The sequence below is a fragment of the Manacus vitellinus genome, unplaced genomic scaffold, assembly GCF_001715985.3.
Source record: "Manacus vitellinus isolate BGI_N305 unplaced genomic scaffold, ASM171598v3 scaffold_20_pilon, whole genome shotgun sequence".
Taxonomy (NCBI): Eukaryota; Metazoa; Chordata; class Aves; order Passeriformes; family Pipridae; genus Manacus; species Manacus vitellinus.
Window position 1 is genome coordinate 2,421,823 of NW_021939471.1, and position 21,336 is coordinate 2,443,158.

General features: G+C 43.1%; 1 protein-coding gene across 2 annotated transcripts in view; it reads right to left on the minus strand.

Moving 5' to 3' along the window:
- Positions 1 to 21,336, minus strand: part of ERBB4 (erb-b2 receptor tyrosine kinase 4) — a 370,853-nt gene that overhangs the window by 179,613 nt on the left and 169,904 nt on the right. For both annotated transcript variants that reach the window (XM_018071745.3, XM_018071743.3), the window contains exon 3: positions 21,120 to 21,254. In XM_018071745.3, the coding sequence (XP_017927234.1) occupies positions 21,120 to 21,254 (135 nt within the window). The remainder of the gene's footprint in view (positions 1 to 21,119; positions 21,255 to 21,336) is intronic.

Here is a 21,336-nt window from a genome sequence, read left to right on the forward strand (position 1 = left end):
GAGAAAGTGCAAAATGTCTCTCACCTGAGGTTTGATCACCTCAAAGGAAAACACTGCTCCTCTGCTAGCAGTGTGCTTATTCCTGTGAGATGTTATAGAGCCGAGCAAACCCGCTGTAACAGTCCAGTGAAGTTGGACTTTCTGTCACTAAATTTCCCCTCTCAGCATTCTTGGCGCTATTGATGATGCTTTATGGTAATTACCACACTGTATGCCAACTACCTTGTTAAAGCTACCAGCTCCTTGTTGCATTCATGTTCATTTAAAGCAATTATACTTGGGAAACATTGTTGCTGACATCACCAGCACATAATTGGCTGTCACATTCTACCATCTGTTTATTTAGATCACAAATGTACTATATCTACATAACACAAACTCATTCTGGCTGACAGGGAGGGCACTCCATCTGGCATGAATAATGCAACTTTAATCAGTAATAATGATTATTATGATTATTAAGAGACTACTGGAACCCTGCGCAGAAAGCAAATACATCCACATTAATTTATAAGAATGGAAGTTTAAAAAGAAGGTGAGGTAAACAGCAAATTAAAGGAAGAATTTTAACAGATGAGGTTTGATAAGATACAGGTTGTTAGTTCATTTTGGTGCTTGCTCAACAGAATAGAAATGACCTCCAGGAAGTGGGTTTTATAAACTAGCTATTCCTGATCAACAAGAACGGGACAGAGAAAAGGTACAGCCCTCACTCTGTGCTTGGTCTCCATCTGAGCCAGAGCACCCCTGCTGGGGACAGCTCGGGAGGAGTCACTACCCACAGACAACAGAGTATCCTGCTGAAAGACCCTGTTTTATGCCCGATCCTTCCCTGCAATCCAGTCTCATGCCCCTCTAGCTTCAGGGGTCTGGAGTTTAGGGATAAAGCCAGAAGTCTTGCAGCTAGATACAGCATAAAGCACTGCACTGATCACTTGTAACCACACATTCCTGAGGCAGGGTAAGGCAGCAGTTTGGCTGCTTCTTCCCCTTTCTGTCCCTGGATTCCACTCCCTTCCAAAACCTACTGTATGCACTGGACTTTCCACTGTAATATGTGTTGTGGGATAACACAGAAGAAACACGACATCCCTCTAGGTGATCCCTAACTAGAGAGTGTGCCCACACTTCTGTCAAAGCTACACTTAAAATACAAATCTTCATATTTGAAGCTCCTGGGTGCTGAGCTGATACTCGGTACACAACCAAAAATTTATTCAGCTACCTCTATCCCTCCTGGAAATAAAAGCAATTCAGCATCTTCAAAATATAATTTCAATTTTTTTTTTTAACTTGCATGCCTGCTGCCTGGTACATGACTTTGTTTGGCAGTGTCAGATGATGATTTGCATTTAAATAGAGATATTTAACAATAAAGCAAGAAAAGGCTGCCAGTTTCCCTTTTTCTCACTGGGAACTCAAAGTGTCTGTTTCATTGTTTTCACTTTTCTCAGCTGTACAGACACAATGAGGAGCTGAGCTTGTAGTCAGCACACCTCTGAATTCAATTGTTATGTGTCCTTTTGAAGGTCAAATATACTGAAAATTAAAAATAAAACCCAAACTCCCTCCAAATAATGTGACTGTATTGGTTTGGTTGTTTAAAAAAGAAAAATAACTTCCTTTGCTCTCAGTATGAACTGGTTCAGATTCTGCTCTCACATCCCTCAGTATTCCACCTGGTTTTCCCACTGTAATAAGGACAGATTGCTACCCATTAAAATCAGCTCTGCAAATCTAAGACAGAAATAGTCCCATGGAAGTCAACATAAGCAGTCAGGAGCATAACAAGCATTTGTGTGAGGAGCAGGTCTCACAATTAGATTTATATGTCAGGCTTAAACGATAATAAATGTATTGGCCCTAAGATTGACAAGGCCCTTGAAGGAATTATACTACTTCTCACAGATATTCCTGCATGTATTTCTTTAGATTTTGAGATTGTAGTGAGCCAACAGAATTGAGATAAAATAATCACGAAACCATTTGTGGCATAAAATAAATTATTCCTGTTATTCCTTGTGTCTAAAATATTTTAAATCCCTGCAACAGATTATGCTGGGTTGGAAGGGACCCACAAGGATCATCAACTCCAACTCTTAGCCCTGCACAGGACCAGCCCTCATGCCTTGTGCCTGAGAATATCATCCAAATGCTTCTTGAACTCTGTCAGGCTTGGTGCTCTGACCACTTCCCTGATCTGATGCAGAATCTGCTGCTCAAGCTGGATCCCTACAAATCTAGGGGGCCTGATGGGATTCTTCAATCCTCAAAGAGCTGCTTCATCACAAAAGCTCTCACAATGATTTTTGAGCAGTCTTGGGAATCCAGAGAGGTCCCAGCTGACTGGAAGCTGGCAAACATTGGTCTGATTTTCAAGAAGGGCAAGAAGGAGGACCCTGGAAACTACAGGTCTGTCAGTGCCTGGTAAAGTTATGGAGAAGATTATTCTGGGAAGTGTTGAAAAACACCTGAAAGACAACACTGTCATCAGTCACAGCCAGTAAGGCTTCATGAAAGTCCTGCATATCAAACCTGATTTCCTTCTCTGACAAGGTAACCCACCTAGCTGATCACAGGAAGCCAGTTGATGTAATCTTTTGAGGTTTCAGTAAAGCTTTCAGTAGTGACTCTCACAGGATCCTTCTGCACAAAATGTCCAGCCCAGAGCTGGATAAACACATCATGTGGTGGGTGAGCAATTGGCTCACAGGTCGAGCACAGAGGGTAATAGTGACTGGGGTGACATCAGACTGGCCACCTGTCCCTGTGGGGTTCTGCAGGGCTCCATCTTGGGCCCTGTGCTCTTCAGCATCTCACAAATGACTTGGACGCAGGACTGGAAGGGACACTGAGCAAGTTTGCAGATGACACAAAACTGGGAGGAGCTGTTGACTCCCTCGAAGGCAGGGAGGCCCTGCAGAGAGACCTCAACAAATTAGAGGGCTGGGCAATCACCAACCATGGGAAGTTCAACAAGGGGAAGGGCCGGATTCTGCATCAGGGATGGGACAATCCCAGATGTATGGACAGACTGGGGAACGAGGTGCTGGAAAGCAGTGCCAAGGAAGGGACCTGGGGGTCCTGGTCAATGGCCAGTTGGCCCTGAGTCAGCAGTGCCCTGGCAGCCAGGAGGGCCAACCATGCCCTGGGGGGCATCAGGCAAAGCATCGCCAGTCGGTCGAGGGAGGGGATTGTCCTGCTCTGCTCTGACCTGGGGCAGCCTCACCTGGAATATTGTGGCACTTCTGGGCACTGAAATATAAAAAAGATGTTGAGCCATTAGAGAGCATCCAAAGGAGGGCAACGAAGATGGTGATGGGCCTTGAGGGGAAGCCATGTGAGGAGCGACTGAGGGCACTTGGTCTGTTCAGCTGGAGAAGAGGAGACTGAGGGGAGACCTCACTGCAGTTACAACTTCCTTGTGAGGGGAAGAGGAGGGGCAGGCACTGATCTCTGCTCTGTGGTGACCAGTACAGAACCCGAGGGAATGGCCAGAAGTTGTGTCAGGGGAGGTTTAGGTTGGATATTGGAAAGAAGTTCTTCCCCCAGAGGGTGGTTGGGCACAGGAAGAGGCTCCCCAGGGAGGTGGTCACAGCACCAAGTCTGACAGAGTTCAAGAAGCATTTGGATGACACTCTCAGGCACAGGGTGTGACTCTCGGGACTGGCCCTGTGCAGGGCTAAGAGTTGGACTTGATGACCCTTGGGGGTCCCTTCCAACTCAGCATATTCTGTGATTCTGTGAACATACACCAGAAAGAGCTAAAAGAAATGGCAAACAGTAAAACTGCAGAAGTGTTCTTCCTTTTCTTTTGATGTAGTAGAGAGTAAAGAGGGTAGAACTCCTTCCTGTGATTTCCTCTGCTGGTTCTGGTGGCAATTGGGAGAATCTAGGAACTCTTAGCAACAGTAAAACAGTTCATCTGCAACAACTCACCTGTGGGCTCCATTTACAATCAAACAGGAATTCAAAAATTAGCTGGAATTTGAAAAAAAAAAAAATCTGCCAGGCACTACCTTGGTCCATTCACTCAATTCTTGCATGTTAGTGAAGGCACATAAGGGAAAAACTGTCTTTTCCAAGTGAGATAAGGAAGGAGAGAACCTAGAAAAATCTCCTGCCCTGGTTAGAGATGGGATGCTAGAGTAGATTTCTGCTCCTGAATAGTAGCATTGTTTTGCATGCACAATAACAGTTTAGAGGCTTTCATAGATTTTACAGGTTTTGTTATGAAATCTAAGTTAGGAAAGAGTAGATTCCCACTGGAACGAGAGAATTAATTTTGCTTTGGCAAATTGCACACAGAAACCAATGTTTCCTCTCCTGGGCTTGTCTTCCCTTGGCCAAAACTACTGCAACAGATCTTCATTACAGACTCTGGTGCAGAGCATCATTGTAGTAATTTCCAGGATAGAGTTTTATTTGTGGGAGATGCTTCTGCTTCCCCAGCCAGGGAAAGTCACCAGCAGAAAATGTTTGCTCACTAGCCTGGGAAAGACCAAGGTTACTTCACCCTTGTGCTTTCCTGTGAATTGAGAAGGGCTTTCCTTTGACTCCAGACTGACTTTATTATTTCAGGAACAATAAAACTGCAAAGGATTAAGTTACTGACAAGATAAGAAAAATGAATTCCTCCTCTTTGCTCTAAGCTCAGTGTCATACAGAGAAGAAACACTGCTCCTTCCCCCCCAGCTATACCAGCTGCCTCGAGCAGACCTCTCTTGGTAGGAGAAAGAAAGCAGAAAAAAGAGAAGAAATGGTCCCACTTTGCACAAAGCTTGCATTTACAGATGGTTTCTATGAGGTTAATAAATCATTAATCAATGTTAGCATCAGCAACACATGGCTACTGAAGTGCAAATAAACACAGCCAAAACAAAGTTGCTGAGATGGTTACAAGCCATTGTAGAGAAGTAGCCTCTTTACTAACCTAATAGTCTAAAATAATTGATTAGCTAAAAAAAACACCTATAAATCATTTATTAGCTTCTGTAAGCTCCTTATAAACTCATCCTTCACCTAAAAAATTCACACCTGTAAAAACACTAGAGCTGTTGGAGATGTTTCTAGACATAACCAGCCTCAAGGTCCAAGAAATTCCAAGTATACACTGGTAAGAGTCCCAGGCTATTCTTTGCATTGCTTAGGTAGGACAGACAGTTTAAATACACTTGCATGTTGTTTTTCTAGGCAGCTAAACTCCTTAGTTCTATCTATGAATAGATGACAAAATCAAAATATAATTTAAACACTGCAGCATAGCATTAACAGGAATTAAAGATACTATTGTTGTGATGGATTGTTCTGTCTTTATCAGGCTGTAATGCTTTCCCTGTCCTTGTCCAACTATTCCCGTTGTCACATTCATTCATTCACACTTCTTTGTTAGGTAAAATTCATTTTGCATTTCCTACCTGCCCTGTGCTAGCCTTCAGATCTCTCCTATTGATTTGAAAGTTAATTACCTAACAGAGTCTCACACTTCTCAGGATTTCTTTACCTTATGGCAGGAGAGACACATGTCGCAAGAGAAAGTAAAACTTACTGTAAAAGAAGAAAATGTTTTATAGAAATATCTAGTGCTTATTTTTTCTTCCTCTGTGTAGAAACATTATGGGATACAGAAATCAAAGGGCCAATTTCTCTACTGCTAACAAACTCTGTGGCTTTCACTCATGTCAGATGAATCCACCTCGGGATGTATCACCAACCAGTTTTCCAACATAGTATTAGTCCCATAAAATTCAGGCTTTTCTTTAACAAGCTGCGCCCTCACTGATATTGTTACTTTTATTGTGGTAAATGGCAGCACTGTAACTGACCTTTCTCTCTCCTCTCTTTATCTTTGCTTCCATCCTGAAGTCTCTTGCCCAATAGAGATATCCTGCGCAAATATTAACGGGATCCCTTTGCAGGGAAAACTCACATAGCATTTAAAATTCACATCAAATAAGCACTTACACTGTGGAAAAGCACAGCACCTTCTATGGATCCATCCATTCACCATAAGTCAAAGTTTCCTCGTGCCCACCCCTAACGGATGCATCCAGTGTTCAGGGATCACTGGGGCCCAGAAACAGCGAAAGCAAACTCTTGCTAACAATCACTTCCAACAGGGACTTTCAACTCTGCCATTCAACTCCTCTATCTTGCCCTCATCTTCCTCCGTAGATAAGAAAAGAGATGCACATAAATGGAGAGGGACTCAGGCACAGGCAACTGAAAAGAAACTGGCATGGGAAATAGGTCTGGGAAATGAAAATAATCCAAGAGATATGCCCTGAAAGATAGGCACGGAAAGAGATACGGGGATAGTGCAAGGGAGAGGGAACAGAGATAAAACTGAACCAGCACTGAAGAAAACAAAAACGGAATACCAGAGAGGGATGCATTTCCTTGAGTAATGTGGGATGGAGACAACCCTTGTGTGTGCACAGGGACCAGGCATCTGTTGAGAACTGTGAAATTACAGAGTATTGCTGGATACGCTGGTGGCAGACAGTTTTGATTTTAAGAGAGATTGGCCACCAGAGGTAAAGGAATAAATGGAAAGTCAAGAAGAGCATGTCAGCAGCATTGAATGGGCTCGGGCTGGTGGATTCATATCTATCGCTGACAGCTCTGAGCTGATAGGAAGCTCACTGTAACATTACTGCAGCTGCTACAGAAAAATGTCTTCAGGCCACAGTAATGACTATAGAAAGGGACTTGAGGGGGGTAATGAAGACACTGGTTATTTTTCTCTGTCTGGAACAGACAGCACTGCTAAGGCTGTGTGACTCGATGCATTAATTGGGGGTTTAGTCATCCACACAAAATAAAAACCTTCAGCTATGACACAGTCTAAAATTTTACACTGATTAAGCAATTAGGAGCTATTAATTATCACTGCTTATAGCTGTTAGCACAGAGGAATGTAAGTGAATTCCCCCCACTGTGATGGTGAATTAGTTCCAATCAGCATGAAATGCCTTCCTGAACATGCACACAGGGATCCTGAGCAAATGGGGAGACACAGCCGGAAGACTAAAACGATAGGTCAAGTCATACCTGCTGCTTGGCAGGCTCCTCCAGAACAACAAGCCCTCAGGAATCTTTCCTTGTAATCATTATTGTTAAAAAATTATACTCCCCTCCAGTAAGCCATAGCTAAGTGCCCATCCTCACGCACTACAGCAGGGCCTCTGTTCCTGAGCAGCAGAGCATCCTGGGCTCTGCCTAACAGGGATTTACACTGGGCTCAAAATGGAACACCCTCCCTCACATGGACCATCCTCAAAGTACACAAATCACAACCCTGGACCCCTTCAACATACAGGGTTAACTCGTTTTCCCTTTCCTCTGAGCAGAAGGAGAAGGTGATATCCCACCATCTGTATGTTAACTCTCGCTTAGGAAGCAGGGTTATGCATCCCACTTTCTCCTTTGCTTGCTGCAATGAAGACTCTCTCCTCCCAGGTCAGCAACCCAAGAAACAGTCTGTAGGCTGTTGTCTGGAAGGGGAAAGCACAGAGCAGCCATCCCTTCTGAAGACAGCTCTTCTGATGACACAGGAAGCTCATCTGCCCTGAAGGGAGAGAGCTGGACACAGCAGGCAACCATTCTTGGGTTCTTGCCCCACAGCACAGTGGCTGTGTTCACTGGAGAGCTGTGCATCAGTGCACCCCTAGGACTATTTTTGTATTTAACCTGATGATTACTTAATACTCAGAATGTCAACAGAAGTAGAAAAAAATCCCAGCTCAGATCAACTTGGGGCAGTTTCCACAGGGAAGTGGGAGACAGGACATACAGATTGGAATGCCTTGATGCAAGGTAGAAAACTCAACCCTGCTCCCCCACATCCTGGAGAACTCAAGAGCTTCTAATGTGTTGCATAAAAGGGGAAAAAAGTCCTTCTGACTGAGGAAATTTGAGTGCAAGTAGAAGACAGGTCTGTGAGGGGAAGGCTCTGCAGATTCCAGCAGATAGAGAAAAAACCCCACCATGCTCTATGCCTTTGCATTCATCTCAGTATTACCCCTTGCATGGGGATGTCTGGCAATGCCTACATTTCCTAGCTAAGCAGTAGTTACTGCAATGCCTAATGCTGACACCCACATCCTTCCTTGCCCCAAGGACACTGCTCTGGCACTTTTCACTCTGGCTCACAGCAGCTGGGGTTTCTGTTTGGTGTGACAACGGGTGAAATCAAAACCGATATAAAAAAGTCAACAGGAACAACTCCTACTGACCACAGTGATCAAATGGGCACCCACAGCAGTGCCTGGAATAAATCTTGAGCCAGGTACCTGTCCCTAGGAGCAGCAGCACTTATTGTCTGATGGATAACTTGGCTGAGAACCGAGGGATGCAGGTACAGGTTGCTTTTTTGGACATAATGTGCAATGCTGAGAGAAAAATTCCTGCACTGTTAGAGAATATTTTCAAAGGAGGCTTTCAACAAACTTGAAGACACACTGAAAACTAAATGCTATAGCTGGGGGTGTTCTTGTGCTTGTTTAATAGCAACTCCTCCACTGTCAAACAGATCAAGTCTGTCTAAACCACATAAGTCAAAATAATGTCCTGTTATAATGTTCCTGTAATGCAGCCAAAGCAGTAATAAAGTTCAAACAGAGAGGCATACAGTTTTCATTTTTTAAACAAAGTAATAACCTCAAAGAAAGGAAATGAGAAGTTGAAATTTAAGTGGCTTTTAAAATTCATTTTACTCTTTCTTGATGCCATGTAGTATTCCTAGAGTCTGGCTGGGTGTATTTAGGAGTGCCAATGTTTTCACCGACTTTTGACTCAATTAGATGGAGATAGTAGAGAGGAATTCTCCATTCCCATGAAATCTGGACTCCAGTTTTAGGGAAAGTTGGAATAAGAATCATAATGGGCCTATTCAAAATATATCTTTGGCTATTTGAAACAAAACTGATTATTACAAAATACTTGGACCACAGAAGCCCTTTCTCTGTTGGAAAATAATGCCTGGGCATATACGCTAATATTTAGATTAAGTCTTTGCTATACACAAATATTCAACTAAAATAATCATACAAACAAATTTCACACTGCAATTTCCCGGATAATATTCAGTTATCAGAGATCTGCTCAGAGGTGGACATTATCTGACTATCACGTAGGTGTAATATGATGAATTTGATGTGAAGTTGTTTTTATAAGTGTAGTGGGTTTCTGTGGTTAGGTTTTGGTAGCAGGGGGGGCTACAGGGGTGGCTTTGGTTAGAAGCTGCCAGAAGCTTCCCCTGTCTTGTTGAGCCAATGCCAGCTGGATCCAGGACAGGCCTCTTGCCACTGGCCAAGGCCGAGCCAATTAGGAGTGACAGTAACGCCTCTGTGACAACATAATTAAGAACAGTTGTTCTTAAATAACAGCACCGGTTGTGGCGCAGTGAAAAATTCCAACCAGGGAAGAGTGGAGTGAGAACATGGGAACAACAAGATAGACACCAAGGTCAGTGCAGAAGGAGGGGCAGGAGGTGCTCCAGGTGCCGGAGCTGTGGCCCCTGCAGCCCGTGGTGCAGACCATGATGGGGCAGCTGTGCCCCTGCAGCCCATGGGGGAGCATTGGGGTGCAGAGACCCCCCTGCAGCCCATGGGGGAGCATCGGGGTGCAGAGACCCCCCTGCAGCCCATGGAGGACCATTGGGGTGCAGAGACCCACCTGCAGCCCATGGGGGAGCCCGTGCTGGAGCAGATGGATATCTGAAGGAGGCTGTGACCTCATGGGAGGCCCAAGATGGAGTGGGGTCCTGCTGGAGACCTGCAGCCCATGGAGAGGGAAGCCCACGCTGGAGCAGGTTTTTCCCAGGTAGGACTTGTGGCCCCTATGGGGGACCCATGCTGGTACAGCTCATTCCTGAAGGACTGCACTCCATGGAGGAGTGACCCATGGGACAGCAGTTTAGGAAGAACTGCTGTCCAAGCAATGGACTCACGCTGGAGAGGTCCATCAAGGACTGTCTCCCGTGGGAGGGACCCCATGGGAGCAGGGGAATGACTCCTCTCTCTGAGCTGTGGCAGAAACAACAACTGACCGTAACCCCCATTCCCCATCCCCCTGCACTGCTGGAGGGAGAACATGGAAGGAAGGAGGGGCAGAGGGAAGGTGTTTTTAAGATCATTTTACTTCTCACTCTGACCCTGTTAGTAATAAATTCAATTAATATCCCCAGTTTGAGTCTGTTTTGCGCGTGATGGTGATCAGTAAGTGACCTCTCCCACATCTTAACTCTTAACTGTTTTTTCTCTCCTCTGTCCAGTTGCAGAGAGAAGTGAGAGAGCAGCTGTAGTGAGTACCTGCTGTCCAGCCAGGGTCAACCCACTACAATAAGTAGCAATTCATATATAACAATGTGAAAACCCTGAATTAAGTATTTTACTCTGCAAATATTTCCAGCATTTCCCCTATGCCAGAACATTTCACTGATGATGGCTTTTATGAGTTTTTGAAGGTAAATTACAAGCTCCTACAAGAGGACCAGAAAGAAACTGTTGAGATGGGAAGCTCCTTTGAACACCTGCCCAAGGAGATAAGAATGTGGAGATCCTAAACACAGGCACACGTGAGACACAGCAAGAGCATTAAATACACTCCTGTTTTTTGCTTTACTACTTCCTACACATTGTTTAGCAGACAGAAATTTCTTTTCCAGTCACTAAGCTCCATATGAAGACCCAGCAAGGTCCTTCTCCATGCAGAATGTGTGAAGGGATCAGAAAGAAGACCCTGAAGCTGCCCTGGGTTTGAGCAGACCAGGGGCCAGAGACCTTCGGCCAGGCTGTCCACAGGACAGGAACTTTAGTGACAGGGCTGAGGATTTCTGCAAAAATAGGCATGTGTAACAAAATCATTATAAAAATACAGATACAATAGCAACAAAGGCTTGGAGTGGTTTTGTGTTTGATGCAAGAAAGAAGAGATTGTTGGGAGAAGCCAGCTGGGTAGTCCCAACACTGCACCCACCCCCTGTGATACACCTACCTTTGTGCAGCAGCACCAACTAAGCCCACTCTGACGGGTGGCTGGGACTTGCATCGTGCAGATCAAACAACAGAAGCTTCAACAGGGTGGGAGGCACACAGCAGCTTCGAGATCCAGTAGACACAATTAGGCAGCTGATTTTACACTCTTTCTTTCCTTTCCCTTTCCCTAAGCAGCTCTTTAAAGGCAGCTCGCTAGAGCAGCTGGAGCTTGCTGTGAAAGACCAGTTGCAGCTGGGTAGTCCCAACACTGCACCCACCCCCTGTGATACACCTACCTTTGTGCAGCAGCACCAACTAAGCCCACTCTGACGGGTGGCTGGGACTTGCATCGTGCAGATCAAACAACAGAAGCTTCAACAGGGTGGGAGGCACACAGCAGCTTCGAGATCCAGTAGACACAATTAGGCAGCTGATTTTACACTCTTTCTTTCCTTTCCCTTTCCCTAAGCAGCTCTTTAAAGGCAGCTCGCTAGAGCAGCTGAAGCTTGCTGTGAAAGACCAGTTGCACCCACCCACCCACCCACTCACTACAAATCTGACAATTACCATTCAATTAGACTATTTTAAATATTCCCAGTATTTCAGGTTTATTTCCTACTTTCAAGAAACACTGGTGTTTGTGATAAAGTTGCTTGTAATGAAAAGGGATGCTTTAATTTAACCTGAAAGCTTCTCCCTTGTGCAGTACACTGCTTAAACACCAATCTGCTTATAAACAGGTGGTTTACAGTAATACATTATACACACACAGGTTGCCATTAAAAGATAAGCATTTACCAACAGTTGTGGCACACTACTACGTGGAGGCCTACTTAAATTCTGTAGCTGCAGACATAGTGCCACTTTGTAATATTTTTATACATCAGCATGGAAACCTGTGCCACTTGCTGGGTGACTTTCACCCTGCAACTGCTAATAATAAGGAAGGAAGATACTCAGTAAAAGAGATCAGAACTTTGTCAGAGATGGAGTTGGTTTTGCAGTTGGGGATTTTTTGTTTATCTTTACCCAAAATATAATTTTCAGTGCCAAGAGATGCCCATGCCAGAGGTTCTTCAGAAACTGTTAATGCTGGCTTTCTCAGTGCCCTCCTTTTTGTATCCACAACTCCTAAAGATCCCCACCTTTGTAGCAGTTACCTTGCTAGGTCCCTGCACTAGGCTCTGGCAGCCTAAGGAGTTCTGTCCCTCACAGCATTATTTATTCCTATTTGCATTTGTTACCTACTTTTTATTCAGTTACTCAACTGTTAGAGGTGTATATCCATTAAATGCCATGTCTGCTTGCTTTTCAAATCTGTTTCAAGGGCAGTCACCAAATGAAAAATCCCTTCTGAAAATGCTGGCTGAAGGTATTATTAGAAAGCTAAACTGATTCCCTTTATTCAAAACACACTGTTCTGAGTTGAGGAAAAACATTACAGGCAACTTCAAGCAGTTCAGCTTGCCATTCTGATGCAAAACAAGTTCATCGTACCCACTGGATTTCACTGATTCCTCCATCTTCAGGTACATACGCTTGGCAAAACGGTTCTTTAAAATCAATTTTTTCTGTTACTGTATTTGTCTTTCAATTCCAGGTAAATAAATAAATTCTGTCCTGAGCACAGATTTCTTAAGAGAAGGAAAAGCAACCTCCATGTAGGCTGAACAAAATGCAGTTGTGAGACTTTCTGGTTGTCTATATTCAGCTGTGATATAAATTTTTTTTCCAACCGAGATATCCCTGGAACCCTAACTGCCGCTAAAGCGCAGTGCTGTAAGCCCATGAAGTGTGTGTCACATGGCAGGAGCTTTCATAAAACGTTTTAGGTATTTGTGGCTTTTTATCAAAAAGAACAGCTTCTCCTTCTGGCTTTGCCGCGGTGACACCGGTGGCAGGGAACGCCTTCTGTACAGAGACCACCTATCTGCTGAAGCTCTGTTTGCTGGTCTCCAAACATGCATTTAAAATGTTAATTGAACTTCAAGCAATAACCTCAACGAAAGGCTATAATTTAACAAACTCTGAAATAACAAATGTCTTCAGGGTACGCTTTCTGCAGTGCCGTTTTCTCCGTAGGTAGTTTCCAATTTAGATGTACACCAAAAATGATACACTAGTTATTCTGAAAGGTGGCTTTAAGCATGAATTAGTCACTTCCCTCTTTTCTTTTTGCCAGCATACATAAATATACTGCTGTTACTCCGGCCTCCTGCAGAGCAAAATCCTTGAAAAAACACAAAATGCTTTGAAACAACACAAAATACCTCGGAGAAGTAACTGGAGAAAATGTGGTTGTCTTGCCTGTGTCCTGCTACTGAGGCCTAGGGTGTAGATTGTGATTTAAATGTAACTGTCTCCTGTTGCAGTAGCATCTATTGGTCTGAATAAAAGCTTTCCTTGTATTTCCACTGCATTCATCTCTCCTCAATCTTTACTAACCAGTGGCTTTTTACACCTGAGGGAAAGGACTCCATCATCCCTCCTGCTCTGATCCAAGACTCCCCATGTCACCAGTGTGGCTTCCTGATGTTAGCAGGGCTGGTCCTATGCAGGACTCTGTTTTGGGTGGTCCAGCTGGAAACACTGGTGTGCACATGTGTATCATTTCAGACAGTTTAGGCACAGTGTACCTGAGAACTGGTGGAAGGTTGGTACTTTTGGGAGAGACTGCAAGGATCTGAGGAATGCCTATGCTTCATAGCTATCACATAATTACTTCAGAGTTAAATACCCAATGGTTTGACCTGAGTATAAATTTCCAGATAAGTCACTATGTGTAAATAAAACGATTCTTTTCTAATATTGCAACTACTGGTACAAAAAAATGAGTTATGTGCTCTGTGAAGAATTACAAGGTCACTACTGAACATTAAATCAAGGGGCTGGCCACCTGTCAGACCTTGTTCTGTAGCTGCAATAAATGGCTGTACACAAAGTCACCTACATTCCTTGCCAGCAACTCCAAACAGAGACTGTTAACACCCCAGGGAGAATATAAAGCTTATCACTCTTATCACCTGTACAGAATCCTATGGAAATATCAACTCATACTTTTTGTGAAACGCAGTATGAGAATATACAATGTGTGCTGAAAAGGATGTACATATATCCATGTAGCTGATTTACTTCTATACTGGTTTAAAAAATGTAAGCAGCTTCTGGCCTTAAACTAATGTGACATAAAGAGATATTTCTACTAAACTAAGTTTCTACCAAATTATTCCCATTTCTGCAATATTTCAAAGAAGTATCTTTCTAGAAACTCTATTACCCCTTTTGCTAGCATGTGGAAAACTTGCAGCAGAACACAGCCCAGCAAACACTCAGTTATCAGGGCTGATGGGGCAGCAGCTTAACCTGAATAAAGCAACTCACAAACACAGTGTAACACAGAAAATGAAGAAAGAGAAAAAACCAGAAAAAGGAATACAGAGCCAGCACAGGCTCACATCAACCACATACATACCAGACAGGGATAAGTATGTCAAACTGAGCTGTAATGCTTCCAAACACACCTGCACCCAGGTAAGATCAATGACAGTCTGGATTGCCTGCACCAGGAGAACAGAGAGCTGACTTCATAAGAAGCTGTGCAGCTGGCAAGTCCATTTTCTGCTCCTTTAATTAAAATACAGAGCACTGGCTAAACGGTAAACATTTAATTAGATTTGTCTCTATGTTTCAATATTAATAAAACACATGAAAAATGCATTAAGAGCCAGCTAATTGGAGGCCCTCCAAAAGTAGCTGTAAATGAGCAATTATAATACAATTGGGGTGTGGTTCCTCAGGGACTGATGCTTCTTAATATTCCAGCCAAAGGTTTAGAAATTATTAGAAAATCCCAGGCAATAAAATGTACAGATGACAGAAAGAGTGAAATCCCAGCAAATTACAGTAAAGAGCAGCCAGTATCAGAGAGTGAGCCAAGCTGGTGGGTAAGCTGGAGTCACTCACATCAAATGGCTTTTATACAGCCAAACACAGGATTGCATATTTCAAAACAGAACACACAGGTTACATTTTGTGGGGGGAAAAGGGAGTTTCTAAATCACACAGATTTCAGAACTGCCTGAACACCAGGCAGTCTTGCTGTTGTGTGAAGCTGAAACACAAAGGCTACAATTTTTATTTCTATGGGATATTGGTTAAATCTGTAATAAAATGCTATACTCACTCAGGTTTTTGCCTTCTAAAAGAAAATAGAAAAATACACATAGTTTACATTGACAAGCAACTAAAATTATTCTGGGGCTGGAAAGAAATTCCTCACCGAGAGAGATATGAGAGCCCCTACCTGCTTAGCTTATGGAAGAAGATCAGAAGGTGAGCTGATTACATGGTACATGCCATTTCTGCAGGGAGAAAATGCTGGCTATGAGAGCTCTTTGAGTCAGCTGGAGGAAGCGTAAGATGGAACAACATCTGCAATTTAAAACTGTGTTCCAATTAGAGCTAAAGGTAACAGAGAATTAGAGATAAAGCTGGTATTATTCCTTTTAATACTAGGAAGTAACCAGCTTCTTGAGGGACAGCTGCACTTCTGCAAATCTTCGGAGCAGCGCCAGGATAGTGTGCAGAGGACCAAAGCCTTGTGCTCACCCATCCCACAGCTGCAGGAGCTCCAGCCTCACTGGGGCTGGAACTGCTGCTGAAACTCAAAGCTGGGTTAGAAGATAAGCTGCGGTTGGGGAAGTTACTGAGCTCAATGACAGGCAAGTTGATGGTACTTCAGGGCCTCCACATACAGGAAATCAGTGCTGATGATGTTTCAAGGCTTCTTTTGCCCTTGAAAAATCTATGAATCAATAGGTAAAATGGAGTGAAGTTTTAAAGTGGTGTTTCCCTGGAATACATCGTGGGATTTATTGAATCACAGGCACATCACTGAAGATCAAGGTTTTTCTCCCCTGTGTATCATGTAACACTGCAGCAGTACTTCTGCACAGATCAGAACTTGGATGTTTTTACATTACCAGGTGCAATTAGATACAAAGCAATGACTGAGGAGTACTACATTATGAAGAGCGAGTAACTGAAGCTGTTCTGTCCAAAAAAGTATATTGCCAAAAAATTCCAGCTTTTTTCCTCAGCTGACAGGGGCTCAGTTGAAAAGCCAGATCAATCAAGGGAATTTTTTCCACAGATCTCATTTCAGAGTCTGAGCAGAAACTTCAGTTCAGGAGAATACTTTAAAATGGGTTTAATTTTCATAGAATTTAGTTTGCACAACTCCAAGCATATGCCAACACGCAGTCTTGCATTTTTCTTGAATAATTCCTTGAAAAGCAGCTTTTTTATTTGTTTTAAACTTGGAAATGGAAAGTAATTTTTTAATCTTTATTATCCAAACAGTTACCAGCTCCATCATGAACATGTATCCATATAGATTCGGTATTTTTAAATGCATTATTGACTGATTTGAACATTTGCTATTGGCTATGCAAGTGACCTCAACACAACAATTCAAACCTTACAAGTTTTTCTGTGAAACAGAGCCTTCAAGCAAAGTTCCTCTGAAAATTCTGATTTTGTCTTTGTCAAATCCTGCAAAAGAGCTCACCTGGCACAAGTTGGGGCTTGGCCAGTTCCTGCTAACAACAAAAACATGGAGAACATTGAAGGCACCAATCAAAGCAGCCAGGTTTTCACTGGACTCTCCCAACAGCTGGTCAGAGAGCAGTTGCCTACTAATCTAGAGGCATTTTAGATGAGAAGTCTAATCCTGATTTCCTGCTTTATTTCTTGCACCATCACTGGGAGTTGCACCTTGCGTTTCTAGCTCTGGTTCTTCAGTTAAGGGACTAAATCCAACAAGTGGATGTGCTAACAGGGGAATATGCTCTTGCAAAGCATGGCTTTAGCATGCTTAGCTAATGCTTGAATTCATGGATGATTTTTGGAAGGAGAGAAAACAATTTTGAACATTGCAGAAACAATTTCAGTGACATAAACCTAAAGGGAGAATTTTATTCCTTAGAGAGTTAAGTGCTTTTGATACTCCCACTGCAAGGTGCCCAGCTTAAAAACCCCAGGCTGACAGTGCCGAATTCAGGTGGATGGGAGAGAAGGCTGCTTTCAAATTACAATTAATTCCAAAAGCTTCAGTTACAAGATACCAGTATGGGAAGGCTCTGCAAACAGTAAATACTAGTTGTATTTCAGCATGTGAGTCGAAATGCCAGGCACAGAGGATCTGTCCTCAGAAAGCTGGAACATGTGTGGTCCCTGGTACAAGGTTTGTTTATTCCACTGCAGCTGCACTGCTGGCAGCCACCAGCTCTGTGCATCCTAACAGCAACACCATGTCATTCAAAGGCCTCTAACATGAGCTTTCCTGCTTTCATGTGATCAGAACTTGAAGCAATGGGTAGAATGCATTTTAGGCTAAAGAAACAGAAAAAAAGGAGAAGCAGCTCTTAGAATTCACATCTCCAGTATTTCTGTCAGCGTTTAAGATGCCACGGCCTTTTCAACTGGCTTCTTAACACTGATGTGACAATGAAAGCCTGCAAAGAAGGGAATCAGAAGAGCTTTATTCCTAGAGTTCACCAGCCATCTTCTCTCCTGTCTAGCACTGATGTAAATGAAGAAGGTTGCCAGAGTTGGCAGATCCAAGCTGTGAAATAGGCACAGAGGCAGGGGACTGATTTCCCTTCAAAGCATCTTCCTTTCACTCTGCCCTTCTGTCTTCCTCCTCTGTTGATTGCCTTGGAGCAGCAGGGAGGGTTGCAAGTGAAATTATCCCTGAAGTTGGACCATTACCAGCTTTTCTGGCTGGCTGGGGAGGTGAGCAGCACCAGCAGCTTGCCCTGTCAGCTCCCTCACAAGGATGGTGGCTGTGCCCGGAGTGACACACACTGTGAAGCACAGGTGCCCATAGTGTGACACTGCACTTGTATCATCCTGCTGGAGCCACTCTGGCATTGCCCAAAACCCAGCAAGTGGTGGGCTCTCCTCCAAAGTTGGGCCTTTGCTCTTTTGGATACACAGACACTTTAGAGGAGATTTTATGTCTGCTACTGATGCCAGTGATGCCAAAATAATAAACTGCATTTTAGGCTGTCGGACCTGCTGGAACAATGAAGTACCTGATTCTGACATTCATGGCAGTTTGCAGCCTTTGTCCACAGAAATACTCTCTGCCAGGGACCACTACTGAGGTGGTCTCAATGAAACAGCCCTAACAATTCCCAGAGCATAAGCTACTCCTGAGGTCCTGCCAGTCATGGCTAAACATGGCACATGATGTGCCATGCCTTACATGACCACACACTACCACACAAGAATCACAAGGCACAAGGCTTACCATGCTCACACACTTCCACAGACTTTCCTAAATTACTACTAGGATGGACTTTGCTGAGCTTCACGTAGCAGGTTTGGTTGGTTCACATTGCCAGATTGATGTAGCCTCTCCTGTAAAGGCTTATAGATAAGAAGTAAAACCCACAAATTCTTTTCAAAATATTCTGACATGGAAAGTCCCGCAGGCTGAGGAAACCCCTGGTGCTGGAGTTTCCCCCTCCCTATCCACATTCAAATGTCGGAAATGGCCCCTCAGATGGAAATGAAACCAGAAATGGTACCCCAGGGAGGAGATCCAGAGACTTAACCAAGATTTGCACTGGATAGGAGACACCTGAGATTCAAACAGTAAATACATACACATACTGGATCACAGCATGAGTCACAGTCTATGCAGAAAGGAACCAAAGACTGTTACACAGTGGGCATCATTTGCAGCATTGATTTTAATGTGAAAAAGTGAAAACTAGCAAGGCTGGGCACAGCAAGCACCCACACTGCCTAGCAGATTATGAAAAGTTGACATATGAGCCAAAATTGAGAAGTATATACCTCATTTAATTATATTCTAAACTGATTTCCATTCTAAGGTTATAATTCAATGTTCATTTCTCCAAGTTGTATATGTGTGCCTAAAACACATGTGCACCCCCCCCCAGACAGGTATTCAATTATAGGCTATTTTAGATTGTGGGTTCTTTGTTTCCCAAAGCCTTGTTAAACCATTTTAGCCATTGGTTGGCTTTCTGTATACTGGGGTTTAGATTTTCACTTACATAAGCTATGAAGACAGAAATGGTTTGGATTAGCTAATTTAATCAAATTTCACAGGACTCATGAGTAATATTGAGATGGAATCCAGTTTCTTGGAGGAGACTTATGTTTACTAAATTAAATATAGTCCAACTGTGCACCACTTCATCCCAAGTAAGGAAAAATATGGGTGGCTATCTTACTAAAGTTGCCTTGGGATGCAGCTTTCAATCATCACTGACATAATGCTGTTTATCATGCTGATCAAGCACAAATGGTAAAGTATGAATTGCTCCTTCCCTGTGTCTGAAAACAACTCAAAAGGAATCAAAAAATGTTTGAAGAAAACTGAACTTGGGTACATACATCCTTGGGAGCTAATATTTGCCTTCTTTGTTTTCAGGGTGTGATTCCAAAAGTACTCAGTTCTGGTTCCTCTGGAGTCACCAGTGAAACTTTCATTAGCTCAAGAAGGTAGCATTGATGTTGGTTGCTTTTTTTAAAAGAGCTTATTACCTCGGTGTCGCAGAAGCATTTGTCTTGAAGAACTGGCAAAGGTTAAAAGAAAACCCAAGAACAGAACAAACAAGTAAGAACTGAGTATTTTCCTTGAAGTAATGACTCATAAAAGGATACAGGCATCCCCTCACCTTCAAAGGTTTTATCAATTCTGCCTAGAACTGATCATCACCAGTGATGAGGGTTTTTTAACATGCAAATAAGATAGCTGGCTGCATTTACAAATGTGTCAAGTTTCCAGCCAGAAGGCAGACAAGATGAGCCTCAGATCCCAAGCTGGAACATCAAGGAGCAGTGCAGTTTGGCAGGCTCCTGGAGGAAGCCTTATCTCAAGTAGCTGTGCTCTGGTTTTGAGGGTATCAGGTAAGATATACAAAAGCAAGTCAGCCTTATATAAAATCTGTTACAACACAGATCACCTGGCTAAAAACACATTGCTGCTTTGAAATTATGGGGACTCGTCTAATGGTCTTTGCCCAGTCTCTCAACCTTTTTTATTTTTCATGAGTTCCCAACATACAATCAAGCTTTTCCTTGGCTGTAGTGAAAGCTAAAGAGGCAACCAATCATTTAAACATCCTTGAGGGACACCTTCTCATATGGTAAACAATCCAGAATGCTCCTATATTGGAAATGCTCAGAACAATATGTCTGCTGTGGTGTCACTTCTGACATCTGATATAAACTTCTTCCTAGCCTATATCTGAATTTCAATGTTGATACATCCTGAGGGTACTGTTTAATAGCACGGTATTCATTCTGAATGCACTTTACTACATTACAGAACATTTTACTTAAATGCTCTGTATCACTGTCACCACCGTTCACTAGAATTCAGCATTGCTGCAAGAATCATAAGAATCATCAAAATACTACTGAAGGTGAATAACTCTAGGGAAGGGAAATAGATAAACAGATCAAACAAATTAATCAAAGTACACAGATATTTCATGTTTGGAATCGAAAGCACTAAAATAAAGAGAATGTAATAAAGCCAGAGACTTATTGGCTATATTGTGAAGAGCACCACAGCCTTTCCAAATTCTCTCTCTTTCTTCAGGGATATACACACAAGACAACAGGATAACTATTTCTTTGCGGTTCATTTCTCATCTGAAGTCAAAATATTGATGAGCTTGTACCAGCAAGCTGCTTACTCCAGCAGCTAGTTATCATGCCATAGACAGACCATTGCAATTCAAGGACCAGCCTGAGCAGCAGGAACAAATGCAAAGCAAACAATAACATCTGTGCTTCCACAGCAGCACAGTGGCTTTAGCAATACAGAGAAAAAAAGAATATGCAGAAGAGAGGAAGTAGATGAGAGAAAGTTCAGAAGACCTATGATGTTCACAAATACTCTCTACAGATACAGTGTTTTTAAGATGAGACTAAGTGGTCCTCCAAGCCGTGTACAAACATAGAAGAATGCAGGGAACAATGAAGGGAAAATTTATAAACACAATTCTCTGTAACAGAGGATCAGGGAAAACTTGTGGCCATACTGTTTCATGCTGAGCAGATCACAATGTCAAGAATAAAAGGAGTACTTACATCCTGAGCTGCCATTCGTTGGAACCAAGGTGAAGTTGGAGGCCCAGGGGTTACGCACAATATCCTGCCAGTGAATGGTGTCTGCGAAGCAAAGGAATTTGTTCTGGCCAACATACACCCCTCCATTCAGTATTTCTGCATAAAAGAACAAGAGAAGATACTTGTAAGGCTTTAGACAGTCAGCTGATCGAATCTATTGCTGCTCTGTGTGCTGGAG